At 37.8% G+C, this 24,216-nt stretch overlaps 1 protein-coding gene across 1 annotated transcript in view; it reads left to right on the top strand.

The window, feature by feature from the left end:
- LOC148532140 (cadherin-10-like) overlaps positions 1–24,216 on the top strand; it is a 497,062-nt gene that overhangs the window by 447,246 nt on the left and 25,600 nt on the right. The window contains exons 10-11 of the mRNA XM_088468269.1: positions 17,936–18,044; positions 21,509–21,760. Of these exons, the coding sequence (XP_088324395.1) occupies positions 17,936–18,044; positions 21,509–21,760 (361 nt within the window). The remainder of the gene's footprint in view (positions 1–17,935; positions 18,045–21,508; positions 21,761–24,216) is intronic.

Raw genomic sequence — 24,216 nt, 5'->3', positions numbered from 1 at the left:
TAAGTTGTGCCTTACAGTACACTATCCTGAACCAGTATTTAGATCCAGTGGGGTGTTATGGTCTTGTTGATATATCTATACACCACACCAGGTATACCTTACTGAGCCTCTATGCCCCCAACACCCCTCTGGTTTCTTTACAGATCTTTCTCAATTCTTGTCATTAAGGGACACACCTAATTTTATAGTGGGGGACACTTTCAACAAATTTTATGATGCCTCATTAGATAAGTCTTGTCTCCCCTTCAACATCTCATTCTCTCCATTGGCAACATATTCCTTGTTTCATGTCCATTCATAAACTAGTTGACCCATGGTGCCTATTACTGTAAATCCCACAGATAGGTCCTATACACATGTTTCAGCAGTCCACAGATCTTTATCCCACATAGATTTGGATGCACCCTTGGGTGAAATAGTCATTTGGCATCATACCCCTATTAGTATGTCTCTACATCACCCATCATTGTCATCAACCTCCTGCCTTTGTCACTTCTCTTCTAATCTGTCCAAATCAGAGGATTTTCACAACTATCTAGTACTTATGTGAAATGAATATCTTGATAATAATATAGATCATTGTGATGACCCAGTGCTTTTTTGGATGGCATCAAAGGCGGTGATGCAGAGCCATATCATTCATTATGTTTCTAGGAAGGCAGCAGTTTACGCCAGTTGATCCAGCCCTCTAGGACAGGTTGTTAGAAGAGGCACAACTCCCTAAGTTGACTAAGTTGGTCACGCACTTGGAGTAAATTTTCCCCAATATCCTTGCACCCCACCAGCCTGGTTTTCATGAAGGCCAGCATTCTGCTTAAGTCATTAGAGCAGCCATAGCAGCCACTGTACTCTCCCCCCAAGACCCTACTTCTAATAATGTGCTCCTTAGTCTTGACTCTGATAAGGCATTCAAAACTGTCCTCTGGTCGCACCTATATGTTGTTCTCACATGCAGAGCATTTGGCCAAGACTTTATTGGTCTGATCCACTACTTTTATACTTTTCCAAAGACCTCTTTACTGTTAAATGGGATGTGGGGATGAAATGTAGAGATGTCTAGAGGTAATAGACAGGGCTTCCCCCTATCCTCTTTCCTTTTCAGTTTGTCCCTAGACCCTTTATAGTGTCTTATCCAACAAACTCTGAATTGAAAATAACTGCCTTTGCTGATGACATCTTGGTATACTTGTCCAGACCTATTTCTTCATTACATCATTTACTCAATATACTCCATGAATTCTCAGCGATTTTGGATTTCGGGTTTCAAAGTGAATATGGATTAATCTGTCACCATGTATCTTAGGCCAGGTTATGTGCATTCTTCCTGGCATGGTAGCACTCCTTTCCAAAGGGCAAGAAGGAGTTTCACTTATCTAGGTTTTCAAGTTACTAAAAACCCATCTTCCTTGTACTGCATGAATGTATCCAAGGCCTTGACATTGGGTTTTGGGGAGTGGGGTCACCTCCAGCTTTCATATTTAGGTAGGGCAAGTTTAATGAAAATGGTCTCCTCCCCGAGGATAATGTACCATTTCCCTTCTCCTCACTGTGGAGGATACTAAAATGATAAATCAGGAATTTAGTAATTTTTTTGGTATCATAAATGCAGAAATATTGGTCTTAACTTTCTACAACAGAAGAAATCAAATGAGGGCACTATAATAATGCAGCCCTACTGCTTCTTCTTTGGGATTGGCTGCATAATGCAGATATATACAATTACTCTAATAGTTTTCTCTCTGACTTCAGTTTAGTCTCTTTTCTGCATATTCCAGATCATGATGTCTCCTTTTTATTCAAAGACAATCCCCTTCTTTGGAGCATGCACAGATTATGGCATATTTTGACATTAAAAGCTCATTTAAATATTAACAAAACTATTTTTTGTTCCTTTACACATAACCCTAACTTTTAACATGGCCAGACTGACCACCTCTTTGTATTCTGGGCATCCAATGGTGTCTGCTCTATAGGTTGTTTGTTAGATGATCAGTTATAGAGGCCTCTCACATGTCAAAGGGTAGTAGAGAAGTATGGATTCCTTTTATATTTCTCTTTTGCATATTACTAGGCCCAACATTACCATATACCAGTCAGGTTTTTATGTTTTTTTCTGCTCAAGATTGGTTCAACTCCTTGGATACCATGTTAGCTCACCAATCACACATCTCTAAAGCCATCTCTGTACATTTCAATTTGTTGTGGGAAATACTTGATTATGAGGGGATTAGAAAAGTGCTGCCCCAATGGTTACACAGAGTTAACAATGGATAATTTACTTACTACCCTGGAAAATTCTTGCCATATCATACCTGCCAGTTTCAGCAGGAAACTTTTTTAATCAAATTTCACAGAATATATATTAGTCCTCACTGATGCTCTTTGATGGGCTTATCCTCTTCTCATAGATGACCCCGAAAATGCAGATTTAATCCACTGTCTATGATTATGTCCCCATGTAAGGTTCTTTTGGCTGGTCAAACATTTTGCAATGGATCAATTTGTCAACTTTCTACCCTATTGGGAATATTACCAGTGGCCCAGAGGGTTTCTAGCGAAGGATGCAGGTAACTTTTGATGCTGAGTACCACTGCAAAAAAAAAAAAAACATACTCCAGGTTTGTATCCAACCAGGTGTACCCCTTTTTCTTTGTTTTAAGAAAAATATTCTATCTGTTTAGGATGGACTGGTTGGAGGCATCCTTGGATAAGGAATCTAGAGATGGGAATTTTTTTAGGTATGGGAAAGCTATATCACTACTCCTCACTTGAGAACACAGTAATTACTTCATCAATGCTTTTCTTCCACTTTGTGGTTTGAATCAAAAATTGTTGATAATGATCCTTCAATAGCGTTGGGTGGGGTCACTAGTCCACACAGTGACAGATATTATTGATTGCACATCTACTATGAAATTTTCTATTCAAGTGTAGATTCATATGACATTGCTTTATCTTCTGTTTGTTACATGTTCTATGGAACATTTGTGTAATTATTATTTGTTGATTAGTGCTATGTGCATTGGACTGCAATGTGAAAAAGTTTTAAATGTTTAAAATGCTTCAGAGTCAATAAAAATACAATTTAAACAAAAAAGTGGTTTTGATAAATTTACAATTGATGTAAGTGGGCAACATTTGATAAACACAAATTTCTGAACAATTTGAAGAATGAACCAATAGTTACTGATTAATATTAGGATTAGGAGTAGCATGTAGCCAGGGTGCCCTGAGCATGTGCATGCTATGGCACCCCCCCTTCAAGTGTTCAAGGGAGGAGGCGGGTCCATATGGGATTAATGTACAGTACAAATAAAAAAAAATTTTTTGTAGTGGTGCCCATATGCAGTGCCCCCTGTGCCCCAGGAGAGGACCCTTATACAGGCCTCCAGTAGTGCCCCTAGTAGTGATTCAACCTATGCACTGCTCCTTATATGGTGCTCCCAGTAGTGGTCCCCCCTGTGCAGTGCCCCTCGTCGCCCCAGTAGTAAGCCCAATATATAGTGCCCCCAGTAGTGGTACCCCCTATGCAGTGCCCCCAGTAGTGGTACCCCATATGCAGTGCCCCTTATATAGTGCTCCCAGTAGCAGTCCACCCCCCATGCAGTGCCCACAATAGTAGTAACATTTATGCAGTGCCCCTGAATTAGTAGTCCCCCCATGCAGTACCACCAGTATTGTACTTTATATAGAGCCCCCAGGAGTGGTCCCCCAATGCAGTGCCCCCAGTGTTTGTCCCCTGCCTCCTATGCAGTGCACCTAGTAGTAATCCCCTCCCCTTGTAGTGCCCCTTGTACTCCCCCCAGTTGTTGTCCCCCCCTAGAAGTGCCCCCAGTAGTAGTTCCCAGTAATTGTCCCCCCCCTTGTAGTGCCCCCAGTAGTATTCCCTCCCCTTTGTAGTGCCCCTAGTAGTAGTCCCCCCCTTGTAGGGCCCCCAGTAGTGGTCTCCCCTTTGTAGTGCCACCAGTAGTGGTCTCCCCCTTGTAGTGCCAGCAGTAGTGCCCCCCCAGTAGACACACATAATAAAATTAAAATAAACACTTACCTGAATCCTGCTCCTGCCACCACCATCCACACTCCTGGGCCAGCCCGCTCTGCATTATGGGAGAGATGTCATGACATTATCCCATTATCCACTGCAGGAGCCAGAAGATGGAGCAGCTCTGGAAGTGCATGCAGCAGCAGTCAATGAGAGTCTGACAGAATCTCATTGGATGCTTTTTAAAACAAACACACTGCTGCTGGTGTTGGCGGCTGTGTGTTTGTCAGTCACTGTGTAGTGTTGACCGAACTCTGTCTGGTCAGCACTACATGTGTAGTGCAGCTGTGTCACAGAGACACGGACTGCACACAGCCCGCATGGCGCTGCTGCCTGGGGGGCACATGCTACCCTGGCCAAGCCCACCTCTGACCAGCAGGCTGCCAGCTTAGACAGCTGCTGGGTACACAGCAGGTGGTGTCTCCAGACATTTTAAGGCACCTGGAGATTGCGCTCCACTGGAACCACCCTCCCTATGCCCCTGGGTCCAGGCACTCATCATGCCATCTGTGCTTCCACTCTGGGCATCCGCAGACTGCTCTGGGCAGTGATCACTCCCTGATTCTGGAAGCCCTGCCCCCTCTACGTGATGTCATCTTAATGCATTCAGAGGGTGGGGCCAATACAGGGCACACTGCCACCATGTTATGCCACATTGTTGATCAGTGGGACTGTCTAACTGCTTCAGATTGAGTTTTTACCATCTCCATCTATAGTAATTTATTCATTATCATCTTAGCTACATACTGTAATATCATGTTGCAGTCATATATTTGGATAACCTAATTGCCATTTCTATACAGTATGTACTACTGCAGAAATTAAGATTCCCTTTTTAGTTTTAAATGGGTGAATATTCCCTTGTTGTTTTCCACTTCAAATGCAGATATCTTTGTATTTAATCACGTTATATTGAACTGCTAAATACCTTTACTGTTCAGACACTATTCTTTCTTTTGCATAAGACACTTAAGTACTTTATAATTCAGTAGAATATAATATACAATGTAATATGACTTTAGCATTTTCAATTAACACTGTCAAGCTATTAACACTTGTTTGGTATAAATATGAGCACTTGTATGCCAGACATACATCTGGTGTAAATGCTACTGTTTTTGATTTGAATGCACCTTGAGTTGCTTAGCAATGTTATATTTTGAAAAGAAAATGCAAATAAATATTAAGTGGTACTTGCTTTTAAAGCTATATGCCGGTTTCTATACATTAAAGAATAATGTAATAGGGTCTAATTTAGCAAAATTGCTAATTTCCAAGCAATTTTGCCAAGGGATAATAGATCTATATTTTTAGGGGCAGAACCAGATTTGTTTGGATTTTTAAAAAATTGCCAGCTCAAATCCCCAAATTGTGCAAGAATCTGCACTATTGCACCTACCGTATTACTAATTACTATACATTCCTTTCTTAGTGTTCATATAGTTATATCTATTTAGGTTTTAATCATGCTAAAAATTGGAGGTTGATAAAAAACAATCTCATTCATTTTTTGCTTTACTATTTTTTTTGCTTTGTTGGACTGGTTTCTATTTATTCTTGGTTCAATATTTTGTGTCTAAATATCTCTGCACTATTTCATGAGAAGCAAGTTTGAGGGGCTTTACATAATTCATGATGTAAGCCTGCAGATATAATTATTGCTACAATTGTTTCTATAACTATCACTGTAGTGGTTTTGCTAACTGACAAACACTTGTGACAGCAGTCCAAAAGATGATAAATGAACCCTATGAAAGCTTATGAATATGTCAGTTAGATGGCATACATATCAGTGCATATATTATGAAAAATACATATATTAGCCCACTTTCATTGTTGTACTCTTTGCAGCATATATAGTCTTAAGCACCCTTACAGTATGTTCTATACATGTCATCAGAAAAGTTGTATTTTAAACTAACATTCAGCAATTAATTTGTGCATACTGTTATTCTGCTGCCACTCTATTTCAACTGTACTGTCTCACACAATATATCACATTTTTATATGTACATCCTTCATGGCTACTTAAAAAAATAATACAAACAATGTTAAGTAATCTAATACGGACTTTGCATGTTATGGGCCACATACAACGTAAATATACTGTATGGGGCTTTATGCAGAGTTGAAAATAAATACACATTTCTGGATTCTTTCCCCACAAAATACATGTGTCATACTGAGCATGAGCAATAAAATAGAGTTTGTCTCTGTTTGTATGCAAACTAAGCTCTATCTCCTGGTTTATTTATTATGTATACCTGTTGTACCTCTATTTTCTATAAATGAAACAAAACAGGGTGTCATAGCCCAAATTCAGTAAAATATTCACACACCGTACAACTGATTTAGAGTTGAGGAAGTTGAAAATATGCCTCTTAGGAGGCTTATCATTTGTGGCTGCCTCTACCGTGGTGTAGGATGCGATAATCACCTGCACGGGTTTTGCATTGTATGTGGTCATCCCAAAATGACTGATACCAACACTGGACTGGTGGCACTATAGCAGCACTAGTACTGGTGGGACTAGGGTAGGCATGCCACTTTTATTATGTATTTTTACTGCAGAGAATACCGATCTTTGGATGGATTTCATTAGTGACTAATATTAAATTCAAAATGCATCATTACCCAACAAAAAAAAACTATTTAAATGTGGTTCCATCTTATAATTGTGCACAAAATACTTTGGTTTGGTAGCAATATGCTTTTTTGGGGGGATTTACAGTTGCAATTGCAAAAAAATTGCAATCAACTTTGCATGAGGCCCATAATGTTGTTGATATTGTAACAGACATCATACCTAGTAAATTGAATGGCTTCAGACAATTTTCTAATGTAGTGTACACTGTAAAAAAGAATTTATATCAGTATTTAAGTGTACATGATTATCTACATATGTATGTCTTCCTTTTTATTGCTAAAGTTTGTAAAATGTTTTTCTACTTTGCAAATTAAATCTCCATTTCACACAAAATCTTTTATGCTTGTGACAATTTAAAATTTAGCTACATGGCAACAGATAAAAAGTATGATGTGGTTTCACATAAGTAAGCAGGATATAATTTGAAAACTTGGACACAGCAATGTTTTATTGCAATAGCCATTACCTGTTGGTTTCTATCACAGTAAGAGCATTGAAAAAGCCCATTAAATCTTGAAAGGTATCTGTCAAGGAGATATCTTAAATAGAAAAGGAAATTGAATTTTTCACAGTTGTGTTTTTTTTTTTTTTTACTTTTCCTGGAACAGAAAAACTGCAGACAATATTTTATTTAAAGTTAAGGTTACTAAAGTTGATTTGTTTATCAGGCTGGAAAAAAGAATTATTGATGCACGTCAGCATTTCACTACCATTAAAACATCAAGAATACATAGCAGTAGTCTGCTGACTCAAGGAAGGAAAATATATTTAATACATACAATTCTTTATTTCAGTAAATGCCCATTGTACAGTACATTTTTCTCTCTTTAGAAGTATCAGCAGTTCTACACTGATTTTCCTACAGTGTTTAATTTTATAGTCCTTGTTTTACTGAGCAGGAATAAGTGATGTTGCCATAAGCAATATCTCTGTCGGATTAGGGGATTTGGATGAGGATGAACAAAATGTTTTACAAATGCATTGCTTTTTCACTGGCATTTAGCAAGGAACTTTTATATGGGGATGGGTGTGTAAAGTAGATTTGTTTACAAGAAACTCAGGAGCAAAACTCAGGTCTTGAGATTGTGGAGAGGGAAGTGAAAGTGAAATGAAAAATGCAACCTTGTTTATGCTTTAACAACTGTGAAGTGTGTTCTATGTAATTTATACTCCTGGCTAAAAGGTGCAGTGCAATTATATTGGGATTTGGTATGAGATGCCAGCGCTCGGGATCCTGGCTGTTAGAATCCCGACACCAGCATCCCGAAAGAGCTAGCATACCGACACTTGTTGGTTGGTATGCTAACCCTCCCCTTCTCCCTACCCTAACCCGCACTCTTTGGTGCCCAACCCTAACTCTCCCCTCTTAGTGCATAACCCTAACCCTCCCTCCTTCGTGCATAACCCTAACCTCTAACCCTAAACTTAACCCCCTGATACTTACCTTCAGTATCCCAGTGGTAGGGATGCGGGCGGAGGGCTTCAGACTGGCATTTGGATTTCGTTGTCGGTAATAGGAGCGTCAGTATCCAGACTGTGTATTCTGCAAAAGAAGCAAAATATATCACTGGAACAGAAGATAAATCTTGTCTATATGAAAGACAAAATACCATGCCTAACCTTCTGAAAACATAACAAAATAATGTCATTCTAAATGTTTGTGTTTAGTGTTTTTTTTATAGTCTGCGCAGTCTACATTTTTCTAATTTATTATGTTTGTGTTTACATATTAATATAGATGTGCGTGGAACCCCCGTGTTTTGGTTTTAGTTTTGCCAAAACCACCATCAAGTGGTTTTGTTTGGATTCGGTTTTGGTTTTGGATTTCTTTAAAACTTGATAAAACAGCTAAAATCATGTAACTGGGATGTGTTTTTGTTCCTATAGTAATATTAAGATCAAAACGTTTATTTCCAGTCATTTCCAGTCAATTCAGACCAACTCACAGCACTTGAAATCATGAGGGAAAGACTTAAATGCAATCCAAAACATGCAAGAACTGTTTTTTAATTCCAAGTTCTGAATCGCTAGAAGACCCAAGTCAGGACTCGGTTCTACTCAAAACCCCAAAATTATTCCAAGCTGGTATCGGTTCAACATGGAACCACAAAGTTTTTTCAGAAACTAAACCAATTATCTCTACATATTAATAAAACGAAAGTTCTGTATAAATTCTGCAAAGATTTAAAATACTGAACATAAAAAAAAAGACAAGCGAGTGGCAGGTAATGCAAAATGCTGATTTAGATGTATCTAACATCTAAACACATGAAATAGGCCTCAAGCTGTGCATATAAAATCTAACTCTTAACTGTGTCTAATATATAAATATTGTCTGTTGATGTTTTTTTTCTTTCCTGATAATGACAATTTCATGATTCCTGTTTACCTAAACAACCTGGAAGAGTATTATGTACACCAATTTGGTACATGAACACAGTAATGCTTGATTAATATAATTTCTCTGGAGGAAACAGCATTTGTTGCAACATTTAATTCACTTACCAAGTATTGCAAATGAAATAAATGGTTAGCACACATTTTCTATTTAAGTGAATTTAAATGATCTGTTATGTGTACCATGATGTACTAAAAAAAGTAAAAATATAGGTGTAGTTTACATTTCTTATAATATAATTGTAATCCATTATTGAAACATAAGAGCACTTTTACACTATTGGTAAAAAATGCATCAGGAACACAGCCCCGTTGCTACATATAAAAGGTAATTTTATATAATACCGCTTTTAAACCTAAATTACGGGTCTGACCCAGAGATTGGAACAGGGTTCCAGTCCGGATAAGACCTGGAATTTAGCCGGAGCCGACCCAGAATTTTCCCGAGCCGGCGCCGTTCACACCAGAGCCGAGTCTGCATAGACCCGGCTTTTCCGGTGTTGAAGTGGACGCTTGGAGATGACGTCATCTCCAAGCGCCACTGAAGCCGGCCAATCGGCAGACATACGGCATGATCCAGGTCACTTTGACCTGGATCACACCATTTACACAGCAGGGTTTCACGGGTTATTCCCATGTTCAACCCTCCTAGTTACCTGGGTTGGATTGCCAGGTCACTCAACCTGGCAATACAACCCTTTCCCCTTTTACACCAAGGAGCTACCCAGGTTAACCCTGCAATAACCCAGGTTTTATCTCTGGTGTAAAATGGGTATTATAGTGTCCTGGCTAAAACTGACAGTATTATTGTTTATTATTCATTGTATGCATCATCTGTGATACATGGAAAGTGGTATCAGAATTACATTATTTTATTATAAATAATACTATGGGCTTTTGAAGCTCTTTACTCACTATTAAGCCATTTATAATATGTATTTACAGATAACATTGTTGTTATTACAGATCATTTAATATGCAAATGTGCATATTTTGTTATCTACGCACAAAAGTGATGTTTCAATTACTTAATGTACGTTAAACTACATTCACATATGCATTAAAATGACATGATAGTTATACTCATTGTGATGTATTCCATGTACAGAACAACCACAGTACATAATGCAATAAAAATACACTATGCAACATAAACTGCAAAAATTTAATAATGTAAATTCATATATGTTACATATAACTGTATATGCAGAATTAATTGTTATCAAATAAATACTTAATTGAAAAGAACCAACAAAGCCATTATGTTCCATACTGCACTATTCTTTTAGATTGACGGTTCTTTATTTGTATTTCTCATCCTCTCTCTGTGCACTCTTCTAATCACTGATGATACCATTTCTGACATGTACTACATGCTGTACTTGTTACAAACTGTTCAGTTTGTATCAGTCCAGTCCCTTATTAAATACTCTAAGATACAGTATCAAAACCCCTGATGAACAGTATATGTGTCCTAATCAGACTGGGTATCCTGACAGTTTCTCCTACTGCTGTCAAATGAACCTAGAGATGTCAGGTTATTTACTGTACTTTGGAGAAGAATTTTCTAATTAAAAATAGTGTGATATTAGTTTCTTAGAAATGTGGAAGGGTTAGAATCAAGACAGCAAATCATTTTAAACATCATTTGAAAACCCTCCTATTTCAAATAAGTGTTATATTTTTTACCAACAACACCTGAGTTATGAACTTTAAAAGGACATAGGGCCTGATTCATGGATCGCAATTGCAAATCTGCATGCAAATGCAGCAGGAGGTGTATGACACCCCCTGCTGCATTTGCTATTCCAGCACTGCGAGTGATGGTCAATGGTGGATGGTGCTGGGCCTCCGGTCAGCTGAGTGAACCTTAGCTTACCTAGACTGGCCGCCTTGCGAGCCCAGCACACTGTGTTGACCAACGCAGATCCTGAGCTGACCACTCCTGGAAAATAAGGCGGACGCGCCCCCCATTTTTCTGGAACGCTGGCTGCCCCTGCACTGTCCATTAAATGCCTCTGTCTGTCAATCAGGTAGAGGCATTCAATGGTTGGTGTGCAACTACATAGGACCCTTTCTGCACACTCGCAGAATGGGTCTTGTGCACAAGCAGATTCCTGATAATTAGGAATCTGCGATCAGCAGTGCACTTTCGTGCACTGATGAACCAGGCCCATAGTAATCTGTCCAGACTCCAAAACTAGAAATCTAATCACAGATCTTTTTATGCTAGACCTTGAAAAATATCCATTTTGTCTCCTTATTGATACCTCTGTCCCATCATCTTCTATATATATATATATATATATATATATATATATATATATACAGTCAGGTCCATAAATATTGGGACATTGACAGAATTTTCAGATTTTGGCCTCTATTCACCACCACAATGGTTTTGAAATGAAACAAACAAGATGTGCTTTAACTGCTGACTTTCAGATTTAATTTGAGGTTAATTACATTCAAATCGGGTGAACGGTGTAGGAATTACAACAGTTTCAATATGTGCCTCCCACTTTTCAAGGGACCAAAAGTAATGGGACTATCAACTCAAAAGCTATTTCATGGACAGGTGTGGGCTATTCCCTCATTATTTCATTATCAATTAAGCAGGTCAAAGGTCTGGAATTGATTCAAGGTGTGACATTTGCATTTGGAATCAGTTGCTGTCGACTCTCAATATGAGATCCAAAGAGCTGTAGCTATCAGTGAAGCAAGCCATCATTAGGCTGAAAAACATTAGGCTGAAAAATCAAAACAAACCCATCAGAGAGATAGCAAAAACATTAGGTGTGGCCAAATCAACTGTTTGGAACATTCTTAAAAAGAAAGAACGCACCGGAGAGCTCAGCAACACCAAAAGACCCGGAAGACCACGGAAAACAACTGTGGTGGATGACAAAAGAATTATTTCCCTGGTGAAGAAAAACCCCTTCACAACAGTTGGCCAAATCAAGAACACTCTCCAGGAGGTAGATGTATATGTGTCAAAGTCAACAATCAAGAGAAGACTTCACAAGAGTGAATATAGAGGGTTCACCACAAGATGCAAACCATTGGTGAGCCACAAAAACAGGAAGACCAGATTAGAGTTTGCCAAACAACATCTAAATAAGCCATTACAGTTCTGGAACAACATCCTATGAACAGATGAGACAAAGATCAACTTGTACCAAAGTGATGGGAAGAGAAGAGAAGGAAAGGAGCTGCTCATGATCCAAAACATACCACCTCATCAGTGAAGCATGGTGGCGGTAGTGTCATGGCGTGGGCATGTATGGCTGCCAATGGAACTGGTTCCCTTGTATTTATTGATGATGTGACTGCTGACAAAAGCAGCAGAATGAATTCTGAAGTGTTTCGGGCAATATTTTATGCTCATATTCAGTTAAATGCTTCAGAACTCATTGGACGGCACTTCACAGTGCAGATGGACAATGACCCAAAGCATACTGCAAAAGCAAACAAAGAGTTTTTTAAGGCTAAAAACTGGAATGTTATGCAATGGCCAAGTCAATCCCCTGACCTGAATCCAATTGAGCATGCATTTCACTTGATGAAGACAAAACTGAAGGGAAAATGCCCCAAGAACAATCAGGAACTGAAGACATTTGCAGTAGAGGCCTAGCAGAGCATCACCAGGGATGAAACCCAGCATCTGGTGATGTCTATGCATTCCAGACTTTAGGCTGTAATTGCCTGCAAAGGATTTGCAACAAAGTATTAAAAAGTGAAAGTTAGATTTATGATTGTTTAGTTTGTCCCATTACTTTTGGCCCCTTAAAAAGTGGGAGGCACATATAGAAACCGTTGTAATTCCTACACCGTTCACCTGATTTGGATGTAATTACCCTCTAATTAAATCTGCAAGTCTGCAGGTAAAGCACATCTTGTTTGTTTCATTTCAAAGCCATTGTGGTGGTGAATAGAGGCCAAAATATGAAAATTCGGACAATGTCCCAATATTTATGGACCTGACTGTATATATATATATATATATATATATATATATATATATAAAAGAATCACAATTCATGTTTCATGTCATTACCACTTTTAGTGTGTTTACCAAATTGGCCTACTAGGTGAAGTTAATGAAATCAGCCAGATTTCTTGATTTATAGCTTGTACTGTTCAAGTTACAGTAAGTAAATACCTAAAGCATTACCTCTGAACAATTATATTATCCAAACCACATTCTCTGTTGCAGCTTGGAACTGGGGTTTGAAAAATTGTACTGCACTGATTTGGAATTCCCATTAACAGTGTTGCACTCTGCTTAACCTTGGAGGGAGTGATAAATAGGTTTTCTGAAGCATTTCAGAAGGTTCATGAACAACATACGATTTGTGAATCTACTGTTGTGTATCAGTGATTTGATCTGTATAATTGCAGACCTGGTCTGTAAACTCCTGGAACTTTTTTTTACAGAACTTTTACATCCAAGGCCTCAGAGAGTAGGTTTGCAGTCAAAGTAATATCTTACTTGGTGAAAACAGAACTCACTCTGGATAACATATATAAAGCCTGATTGTTTTGTAATTAATCCAGATACCTTAGTGAATGAATTAGAAACTAGAGACCCAGTTCTGTATAATAGGACTTCAAAAAAATGCAGCAGACAAAAGATGTGCAATCATTAGACAAATGGTTTAATATCAATTTGATCTCACTGCCAGACAGTCTTCTTTAATTATAATGAAGAATACCTTAGTAGTAAAACATTAATTGAATAATTGACAGTTTGAATATTCATGACATGTACTAGCATATAATCACTGAAAAATTCACTTAACAATGTTAGTCATTGCTGGGAACAATTGATATTTTCCACTAACATCTGATAAGAAAAAGTGTAATAATGCATTAACATGTTATAAAGAGGTATGCAGTTTTCCTTTCCTCAATAACAAAGCCCAGACAGGGTAAGACTTAACAACTTTGACAAGACAGAACATGTGCACAATGAGTATATGTAACATGCTGCACATGACTAGAAGAAGCCAACTGCTCTGTTCTTTTAAGAACAGCATAAAAGGCCCAGGAAGCTAGAGATCCATTGCTGTGACTCTACTCAGATTTTGCTGTGGTCCCTAGTGACTTAATGATCTGAACTTGAGAATTCATCAAATAGTTACTGGAAGAGGAGGAGCTTATTGATATCTGCAAACATGTGACAGTGTCCCTTATTTCCAACATATTGCTTGTTTGAGAACTCCCAATCCATAAAATTAGTACAAAATGTTGACTCTACCCATGGTCTCACATGGTCATTGAGTACATTATCTGGTACTACATATTTACTGTATAACTTTTGTGGTAACACTTGATAAATGTATTAATGTACATGACATTCCTAATTACATGAGACATCCCTAACTTGAGCATATTATAAAATACATATATCTATAATTAAATAATTCAATTGCAATAAAACATTAAATTGGAATGCAGAATGATTTCTTAAATTTGGGTTTGACTCTTTGATAGCTCTTTTTAAAGAAAGCATTTAACATTTTATTCATAAAGTTGTATACAGTAAGAAGATATCAGTGATTAAAAATAAGGTTCAAATTAACCACAAATTCACCTGTCATTACAATAACATACAATAGAAACTAATTTATTTTTGGAAAATAAAAGTTATTAACATACTTTAGGTAAAAAAATGTATACACTGTATCCTCACTGTATGACACAGTGGGAGCACACAAGCAGGCACTAGCTGGAGAGAGCAGGAGTGAAGATTCAGAGAGCAGCTGGTGTCTGAAGTCACCGGAACACACCATGGGCACTTCTGGCCGAGTCCCTGCTGCAGGTGTATCTGCATGTGAAATGCTATGTTACAGTGTCACAGACGCTGACACTGTAATGTAGTATTTTGCATGCAGATACACCCGCAGTTGCACACATAATATAGGATGCTGCCTATCATTTTAATCAGCAGTAGCTCATTGTGTTTCCTATTCATATCATTTTGCAAATAAGACACATTTAAAGGTAAAAAAGTTGCCCGAAAAAGATACTCAGCTCTACCGAGTCGCACATAGTTTTTGATCAGTATAGGATCATATTTATTGGTGTATAGCAAGCTTTGTTCACAGTAGTTGGCCACTATGATCTTTTAGTTAAATATACACATAAAATGGCAGCAATATTGGAGGAAAGTGAAGGCACAGTCACATAGGAGAAAAGAGGGATTTATTTCATACTTTTTTGGATTGAGAAAGTTGTTTCTGTTGCTTTGGTAGTGAATTCAAAAACATTTTGTCTACAGTCTCCAATATATAATTTATACTTGGTTTCATCATTTTATGTACTCACTTGTCTTTCCAAAAGTAATGACACAAAAACCAATTAATTGAATACATGTATGCAACTTTCCAGCAGGGAATGCGTACAATGTAAATAGGGGGTTCAGCATTGAGTAGAAGTGAATGATGGGGGAAGATGGTGGTGAGCCATACAATGAGCTCAGTGGGGTTGAATAGTAATGAGTGATGGAGGGGGGAGGTGGTGAAGTGACTTGGGTGGCCAAACACAGGGTGGAAGGGAGGAGAAAAGTGCAGAGTACTGTATTTTAAACTATAGACATGACATGATCTGGCTTTATGAAAAACTTCTCGAGCATCATACGGACAGCCCTGTAATATGTACTGAACAATGTTTACTGTATAGCAGAAATGCCAGGTGGTGGGAAATTGGAAGCAATGAATTGAGTTCAGTAGAGTTCCTTAAGAATATTCAACTTCAATTGCTCTGTCTTTATTTAGAGCTGGGAGTGCGTCTTCTGGCCAGTACAGATACCTATATGTATTTTTATAAATGACAGAATTCACACACCAAGTGATTAATTTTTAATCCTGTAGTGAAGATTTATAAAAAAATAAATCTAAAGAAAGAAAATATTGATGTCCAAAATGCCATAGTCCCTTTCCGGGTATCGAACCAAGGATGCCCACTCTGAAAGGCACTCATCTTAACCACTCACCCACACATGCCAGCCATGTCTAGACCCACACCTCTCATGTATGTGATGTGATGTGTGCAACTTTACAGCAGGGAATGTGCTTAATAAAGTACAATGTCAGTAGCGGTTTATAGTCTAATGAAGCTGGATGTCATAATATGGAGATGAAGGGATGAGGAAAGTGCGGAGCAATGCACAAAGTTGAGCACAGTACTTTAAAAGTATAGAACCTGAATTGTTCTGTCTTTTTGAACAGGCATCTTTCACACATGTAGTGACAGTATACAGTATGGATGGCCTGTAATATAGTAAGTACAATATACAGTAATGTCTATTATAGTTTACTGTAGTTTTGACACAAAGTGATAAGTTCAAGCACGAGGAGTGACTGGTTACACTGCCTGAATGTGATTGGCCAGCCTCTTACAGATTACTGTGCACTGCTACAGTATTGTATTCAGTACTGTAGTTTTCATCCATGGAGCATTCACCACACAGCGGTTAAACTGTGTACTGCATGGCGTGTAGTCTTTTGTGGCATACAGTATGCCTTGCCAGGACATAAAGCTCAGTATCTGCCATAACGCTTACTGACATTTTGTGGCAAGGAGGCCAGAATACTGCACTATGATCAAAGAGGTAGCAGCTGCAGGACACATCTGTATATGAGTTTTCATCACATAACACACATCATAGACATTTGCATGGTCAGGAGAAATTACAAATTTGAAAACAGGTATGGCTGTGAACAAACAAAACTAAATGAGGATGATAAGCAGCTGGCTAGTGCTACCTTCTGTTATTATTAACTCACTAGGCTTCACTATGGATTGCTACAAGCTGAAAGAATATTCCTTCCAGTTTTTTCCTTCCTCTAGGTTTCAGATCTTCTCCTCATATTTATTTCACTAATAACAGTAGGCTTTTAATATTATTGTACCTCTTATAAGATGTTTTCTAATAAAAGCAGCACAGTGAATCCCTATTACTTCTTAGGCAATGTTACTTAGGAAGTAGAAGGATTAGTGAAATCTAAGGTCATGTCATGAATGATTGACTTCTGTTTTGCAGTTTTCTCATGTAAAAACTGATCTGCAAAATGCGTTGCCCAAAATTTGTGAATTATTTTGTTATCCATGGATCACCAAAATTTGTGAAACATTTTACTTTATTTATCTCTAGTGCCAAAATTGGAATTTTTACATTTTTGTAGTTTATTTCTTCAAATTGATATTGATAATAGGTTTTGATAATGTATTCCATGTTTCCTAAAACTTTGAAAGTATTTTACTCTATGTGATGCTTAATGTACTGCTACAGGGAAATATTCATATTACACTAAATAAACATATATATATATATATATATATATATATATATATATATATGTAAATATTAATGAAGTGGACAGAAAAGTATTATTTAAAAAATTTTGTTTTAAGATTGTAGTGCCTTGTTTTAAAAATTTTAGTCTAATTCAGTCTCATTAACTAGGATACGTATCAAAAAGTCAATCAGTGATACTAACAATTATACATATAGGAAAGCCCATTCTGCAAATGGTACCAATTTCATGTATGTTTATTTTTTTAAAAACATGTTAAATAGAATTTATTTCTAGATACACTTCTATGGGGTATTTTTTATATAAATAACCTATAATACATATTGTTATTTGAGTCATTCAAAATTAAATATGTTTCTGAAAATATTATACAGATATAATTTTCTACTGAAGGTAATTATGAATATGTTTAAGTTATGACATTAAAGAAAAGTAAAAGTTTACAAACATTTTAGATATACTGTATTCTACTTTCAGTTCTACTTGCAACTGTAAAATAATAGATATATTTCTTTATATGTTTTCCTGCAGTTGATACAGACAATAAGTGCAGTGGACAAAGATGATCCCCCTGGTGGACAAAAATTCTTCTTCAGCTTAGCATCCGTTAACCCAAACTTCACAGTTCAAGATAACGAAGGTATGCTTTTAAAAATTAATATTGTCAATCAATATTACTCATTGTTAGCAAATATATTTATATCTAGGCAATATATTGAAGCAAAAGTATTTTAGATGATTTGGGCATGCAAATAAAATTGGGGTCTTAAAATGAGTCACTACAAAAGCTCCAAATGTCAACAAAAATGTCTTCACTGTACTATACACTATATCAAGATATGTGGATACTAAAATCTACTACCCACTACTGCCTTGTTGGTGTTAAACTTTGTTAAGATTGGTCTGCATATATTTCTATTAAAATGTGTTCAACCTCATTAGTTAGTAACTGTAATTAAAATATAATATTCTGCTTGAAATAGCACATGCAATTGTCCCCTAAATACTGTTGAATGATTAAATAGTATACAAAATAATGATCTATTATATATCTATATCTGTATCATATGTGAGAAAGTGTGTGTGTGTGTGTGTGTGTGTGTGTTTGTCCTGTGTGCATTGCCAGAGTTTTGTACCTAGCTCCACCAAATTTGGCATGGTTGTGTAGATTGACAAGGATTATGTTTTCTGGCTAAGTTTGAATTTCGTAAGGGCCATGGAGGTTTACATGGTGCACACCAAGTAGATTGTGGAGTCTTTAAATTTGAAATTTTGGTTTAAGCAAGTTCACTTAGGATGTATTCCATTGCCTAAAATTGCACAGGCTGATATGTACCAGTGAGGGGGCAGACAGAGCTCCAAGAGAAGAGCATTGTGTCAGAGGATGAACTGTCACACTGCACCTGCACTGACAGTTACAAATTTCTCCAAGCACATTTTCATATGCCATGGTCTCTAATATTCATCTTCACTGTAAAAAATGAATGCTGCACATGTACTTTAAGGTTCATTATTTAAACCGGGCAATGTCACGTATTCCAGTTAGTGTACTACAGTATATATGTGGCACATAAAAAGAGGGGAACAATATTTTCTAGAAGGAGGCAGATAAACCTTTGACACTAAAATCTATGCAGGCTCTTTACAATATATTTAAAGTTTCAATAAGGCATATTGGAGACAAATGATTATCTGGAGACAAAGATCTTTGAACTCATTAATTCTCATAAATATTTAACTAAGATGCATTGGTCACAAGCAGAAATGATATTGGCAATTCAGTATAAAATGGTGGCTTAAGAGTTCATCAGCTCTATGGAGTTAGAATCTGGAGTGAGAATGATATTCTTGACACTAATATCTATTTAATTATTGACTGAATACACAAAATTCACAAACCTAATTTAGGGTTTGAGGAATCTCTAGGGTAGTCTCTGAGACTACAATATTCTCAAGCCAAGGAACAAAACCTTAGCCCCTTCAATGCATAGAATGAGTGGAGCTCATCCTCTGTATGTACACTCAGACTGTGGTGGACAAGCTCCACTAATCATCCACAGCAACAGGTAGAGTTTCCCCCAACAAGAAAAAATATATTTCCACACCAAGGGAGTCACTGCAGAAGTTGTTTCAGATGGTATGCACACCTAGGTCAGTAATATGAAAAAAATAAAATAAACAATGAAAATGGGGGGTTAGGGGAATGTAACCTAAAAGTGGTTGTCTTTCCCTTTAATATAGTTAATACCTATAGTTATTGGTTTAAGTTAAGTAATTATGTAAATACATTCAATTAAAATTGCTCAAATATCTCATTTATAAGCATTAATAACTGTTTTGATTGTTTATGTAGAATGTTGTACAGTGCAGGAAATAATGGGTCTGATGCCGAGATGAACTAAAGACAGTTTGTGGACATACAGTATCTAGCATTTTTTCACTCTGTGCATTCTCTGTAGCTGATGGTACACAAGTACATATGATTCAGATATATATTCAATTCAGAGACATCTCCACATGTGGATTTGAGTGTTTAGGGAATTGTGGGGTTTTCATAATTGTATGTATGTGGTGATATGCTTGTTTTCAGACAGATCTCTTGATTTGGGTATAGTTCTGGTACAGGTGTGCACTGATAGTGATCACATCTATGAAACCAAGCATATTGATTGGAAAGTGTATAGCATAGAGGGCCGCAGTCAGGAGGAAACTGCTGGGCCCAGAGCCCTGGGTCTGGAAAGAGCAGGGGACCCATGTTGTAGCACTGTAGATATGCACCAGCAGCCGGGGAGAAACATCACCACCAGCAGTATTTCAAATATGGCCCCCGGGCATGAGCCAATCACAGATCGTTCCATGAGCTGTGATTGGCTCATGGTCAGAGCCATACTTAAAATACTGCCGGCGGTGTTTTTTCTCCCCAGCTGCCGGTGCATATCTGTACTTAGAGTATGCCACTCGAGCCCCCAGCTCCCTTGGCCCACTTAAAAAAACAGGTAGGTAAAAACTCCATGCCTCGTGCTCCTCCACTAGTGCAGCTATTCTTCCCTGTGCCCCCCTCACTCTAGCCAGCCTTCCCTGCCCTGTGACTTCCTCCTAGTCCAGCCAGCCTTTCCTGCCCTGTGCCCCCCTACTCCAGCCAGCCTTCCCTGTGCCCCCCTTAGTGAAGCCATCCTTCCCTGCCCTGTGCCCTCCCAGTCGAGCTGGCTTTCCTTCCCTGTCCCCCTAGTCCAGCCAGCCTTCCATGTCCTGTGCACCCCCATTAAGGTTCAGCCTTCCATGCCCTGTGTCACCACAGTCCAGACTTCCCTGTGCCCTCCCAGTCTAGCTTTCCCAGCCCTGTGCCCCCATATTCATCCTTGTTTCCCCAGCTCAAACTTTGAGAATTTTTAAACTGGTTTATGCACCAATTGATGTACAACACCACAGTGTAGCTCCACCCACATTATCCACAGCTCTGCCAACCTCTGTCTAATATCCCAGGGGGGAGCCCTGTTTAATTTGTCAATACCAGGCCCCACAATTTCTGATGGCATCCCTAATCGCATAAATTGCATAGATGCATACAATGCATGTTTTTCCCTATACAACAGTGGCATATCTATAATGGGTGCAGTGTGTGCAGGGCACATGGGCCCCTGGGTCCAGAGAAGCCATGCACCGCACACCCTGCACCCATATTATTTTAAACTTACTTGTCCGTGGTCCTGCGGTGGGTCTCAGCGTTGCTTAGAACACCGGAAAATGGCCGCCATGGCCATTTTCTCAGCATTCTGCACATGTGCAGTAGACTCCGAGCACACTCAAGTGCCCAAAGTCTATGAATGCTGTGGTGGCTGGCCAGCTGCATCAGAGAGGGGGGCATGCACAGGGAGTGCACACGGGCTACCTCCTCTGTTAAGATGCCCTTGCTGTACAAGCTTTATTGGTATGCCGACTTTTGTCCAACTCTGCTTTGACGCCAATATATGTGAATTCATTGCATCTGTTTGCTATTACTTCAACTGTTGCTGCTGTAGCTATCACTATAGTATTAATAATATTAAATACAGCAACACTTATAAGAATACTATATGTTATTAATGTTTTAATTTAAATCTCCAGATAACACTGCCCGGATCTTAACAAGAAGAAATGGATTTAATAGACATGAAATAAACACATATCTTTTACCTGTGGTCATATCTGACAATGATTACCCTATCCAAAGCAGCACTGGGACATTAACTATAAAAGTTTGTACATGTGATAACCGAGGAAACAGGCAGTCCTGCAGTGCTGAGGCCCTACTCTTACCTGCTGGCCTTAGTACAGGAGCATTGATTGCGATTCTGCTCTGCATCATAATACTTCTACGTAAGTAACGTTTACCACAATGTAAAAATATGTTATACTGAATACTAAAAAATACATTTTACTTCTATATAATTTTCAAAATCAGATAATTATGAAAATCAATAATTTCCCTCCCTTACTTTGGGCTATTTCTACATCATGATTGAAGACAGACAATGTGAACATGATGGTGTAAACAATGAAATGTATGACAATAATGGATTGAATATAAGTTTATTCGAAGTTATTAAAGATTCAGAGAAACAAATAGTTTGAACCATTTTTCAGTGTAAATTACACTCTACTTATGACTCAAAGTCTTGGAAAAGTTTTAGAATGGATCTAGCTGCTTGCTTGCATATTGGTGAGGTGGGGACCCTGTCTGTGAAGAGGTATAATTATGAATATGAAGGGCAAAAAAGTGACTTCACAGAAACCTTTTTAATAGCTTAGAATTTAATTCAGAGTTTGTCTCAGGATTTTTATTACTAAACATTACGTCTCTCTCTTGGGGATTTAATTATGAAGTGTCGGGTTGTTAAAAAAATTATTGCTCAATTGCAAACACATCAGCATCTCTACTTTTATAGGCAACATAATGAAGGTTTAGGGAATAAAATACTGTTTAGAGCCTAAAATTGCCTGTCAGACATCAGTATATTATTTTGGGGGTGTTGTGTTTGATATCATATTTGATTTGTGTTAATCAGGGGAACCTATGTTCGTTTTTGTAAAATTACTGATGTTTTGACAATATTAGATTTTGAAGGTGAGTCGGTTTTATATTCAAATTTACATTCAATTTTGACTTTAGTAAATCTCAGATAATCAAAATTTAATGAAAATCGATTGCAAAATCACCATACATACAAGTTTGAACAAAATCAAACTTTTGTAATTTTACCCCCATATCTCATGTCTCCTGTTACACCAAACACCTTTTCAATTACCTGCCACATCTGTTCAAGTGGTCAACCAGATATCAAATGTTTAAAACTTCTGAAAACCAGCCACTTTTTAGTGGCTACGTTACCCCTACTTACCTATTTATAGTATTTACACTGGTACACCCTGGCCACTCTACCAATCTCCACACTGAAGGCCTGATGTTACAGGACAAGATCTGCACAGTGCTGATCCTGCGCAGATAAAAAAACATCGGAAATCTGCATGACCATCAAAAAAGCGTCCATCTCTTTATCAGGCCCCGAGCCACACTCACTCCTTTTTCTTCAGCTTTCCTTTTTTCACTAGATTGTAAGCTTCCTTAGGAACAAGGTCCACCCTATTCATTAAAGTTTTGTATACCATGAATAGAGGTATACTTGACACCGTCAAATCCTGTGGATTATTGTAAAGCCTCAAAAGAAAATAATAATAATAATAATAATACTATTAATTAGTTCAGACTCATTCTTGCAGGTTACCAAAACTCCAAAACTTGATATGACCTATGTTCATACATATTAACACACAATAATTTTTCTAGTGAGACTTACATATTGTTAGAGTTAATTTTATGCAACTGACGTTTTTAATGAATAAATAAAAAATATTTGTGTAACATACAGTATCTGCTTTGAATCCTGTTATAAAATAGAGCACCAGAAAACCTATGGGTTTTGGAGAGATCCTAAGCAATGCCTGTGCTACAATTTGTGTCATCTGTTGAATTTCAATATGAAAATCTATCAACATGTGCAGTTGATAATTGTTGGCCCTCCAGATCTTGTTTACCCCATCAATCTTTTTTAGACACTTTGAAAACACACAGTGAGTGTAGCACATATAGTAGTCTGTGTAACAGGTACTGTAAATTCATGATTTTCTATTCACCAGCATAATTAGTCAACCATTACCATATTGTTAGGGGAAATGTGAAAACTTGATGCAAGTCCCAAGAAGAACCAAGGGGAAACTAAGGAAAACAAGTATATATATATATATATATATATATATATATATTTATACAGTCATCCGATCGGAGAGCTCAGCAACACCAAAAGACCTGGAAGACCACGGAAAACAACTGTGGTGGATGACAGAATAATTATTTCCCTGGTGAAGAAAAACCCCTTCACAACAGTTGGCCAAATCAAGAACACTCTCCATGAGGTAGGTGTATATGTGTCAAAGTCAACAATCAAGAGAAGACTTCACAAGAGTGAATATAGAGGGTTCACCACAAGATGTAAACCATTGGTGAGCCTCAAAAAACAGGAAGACCAGATTAGAGTTTGCCAAACAACAGCTAAAAAAGCCATTACAGTTCTGGAACAACATCCTATGGACAGATGAGACAATGATCAACTTGTACCAGAGTGATGGGAAGAGAAGAATATGGAGAAGGAAAGGAACTGCTCAGGATCCAAAACAAACCACCTCATCAGTGAAGCATTTTGGTAGTAGTGTCATGACATGGGCATGTATTTCTGCCAATGGAACTGGTTCCCTTGTATTTATTGATGATGTGACTG

Source organism: Taudactylus pleione, unplaced genomic scaffold, assembly GCF_031769625.1.
Source record: "Taudactylus pleione unplaced genomic scaffold, aTauple2 ptg000083l, whole genome shotgun sequence".
Lineage (NCBI taxonomy): Eukaryota > Metazoa > Chordata > Amphibia > Anura > Myobatrachidae > Taudactylus > Taudactylus pleione.
This window is presented reverse-complemented; position numbering and strand designations above follow the sequence as displayed.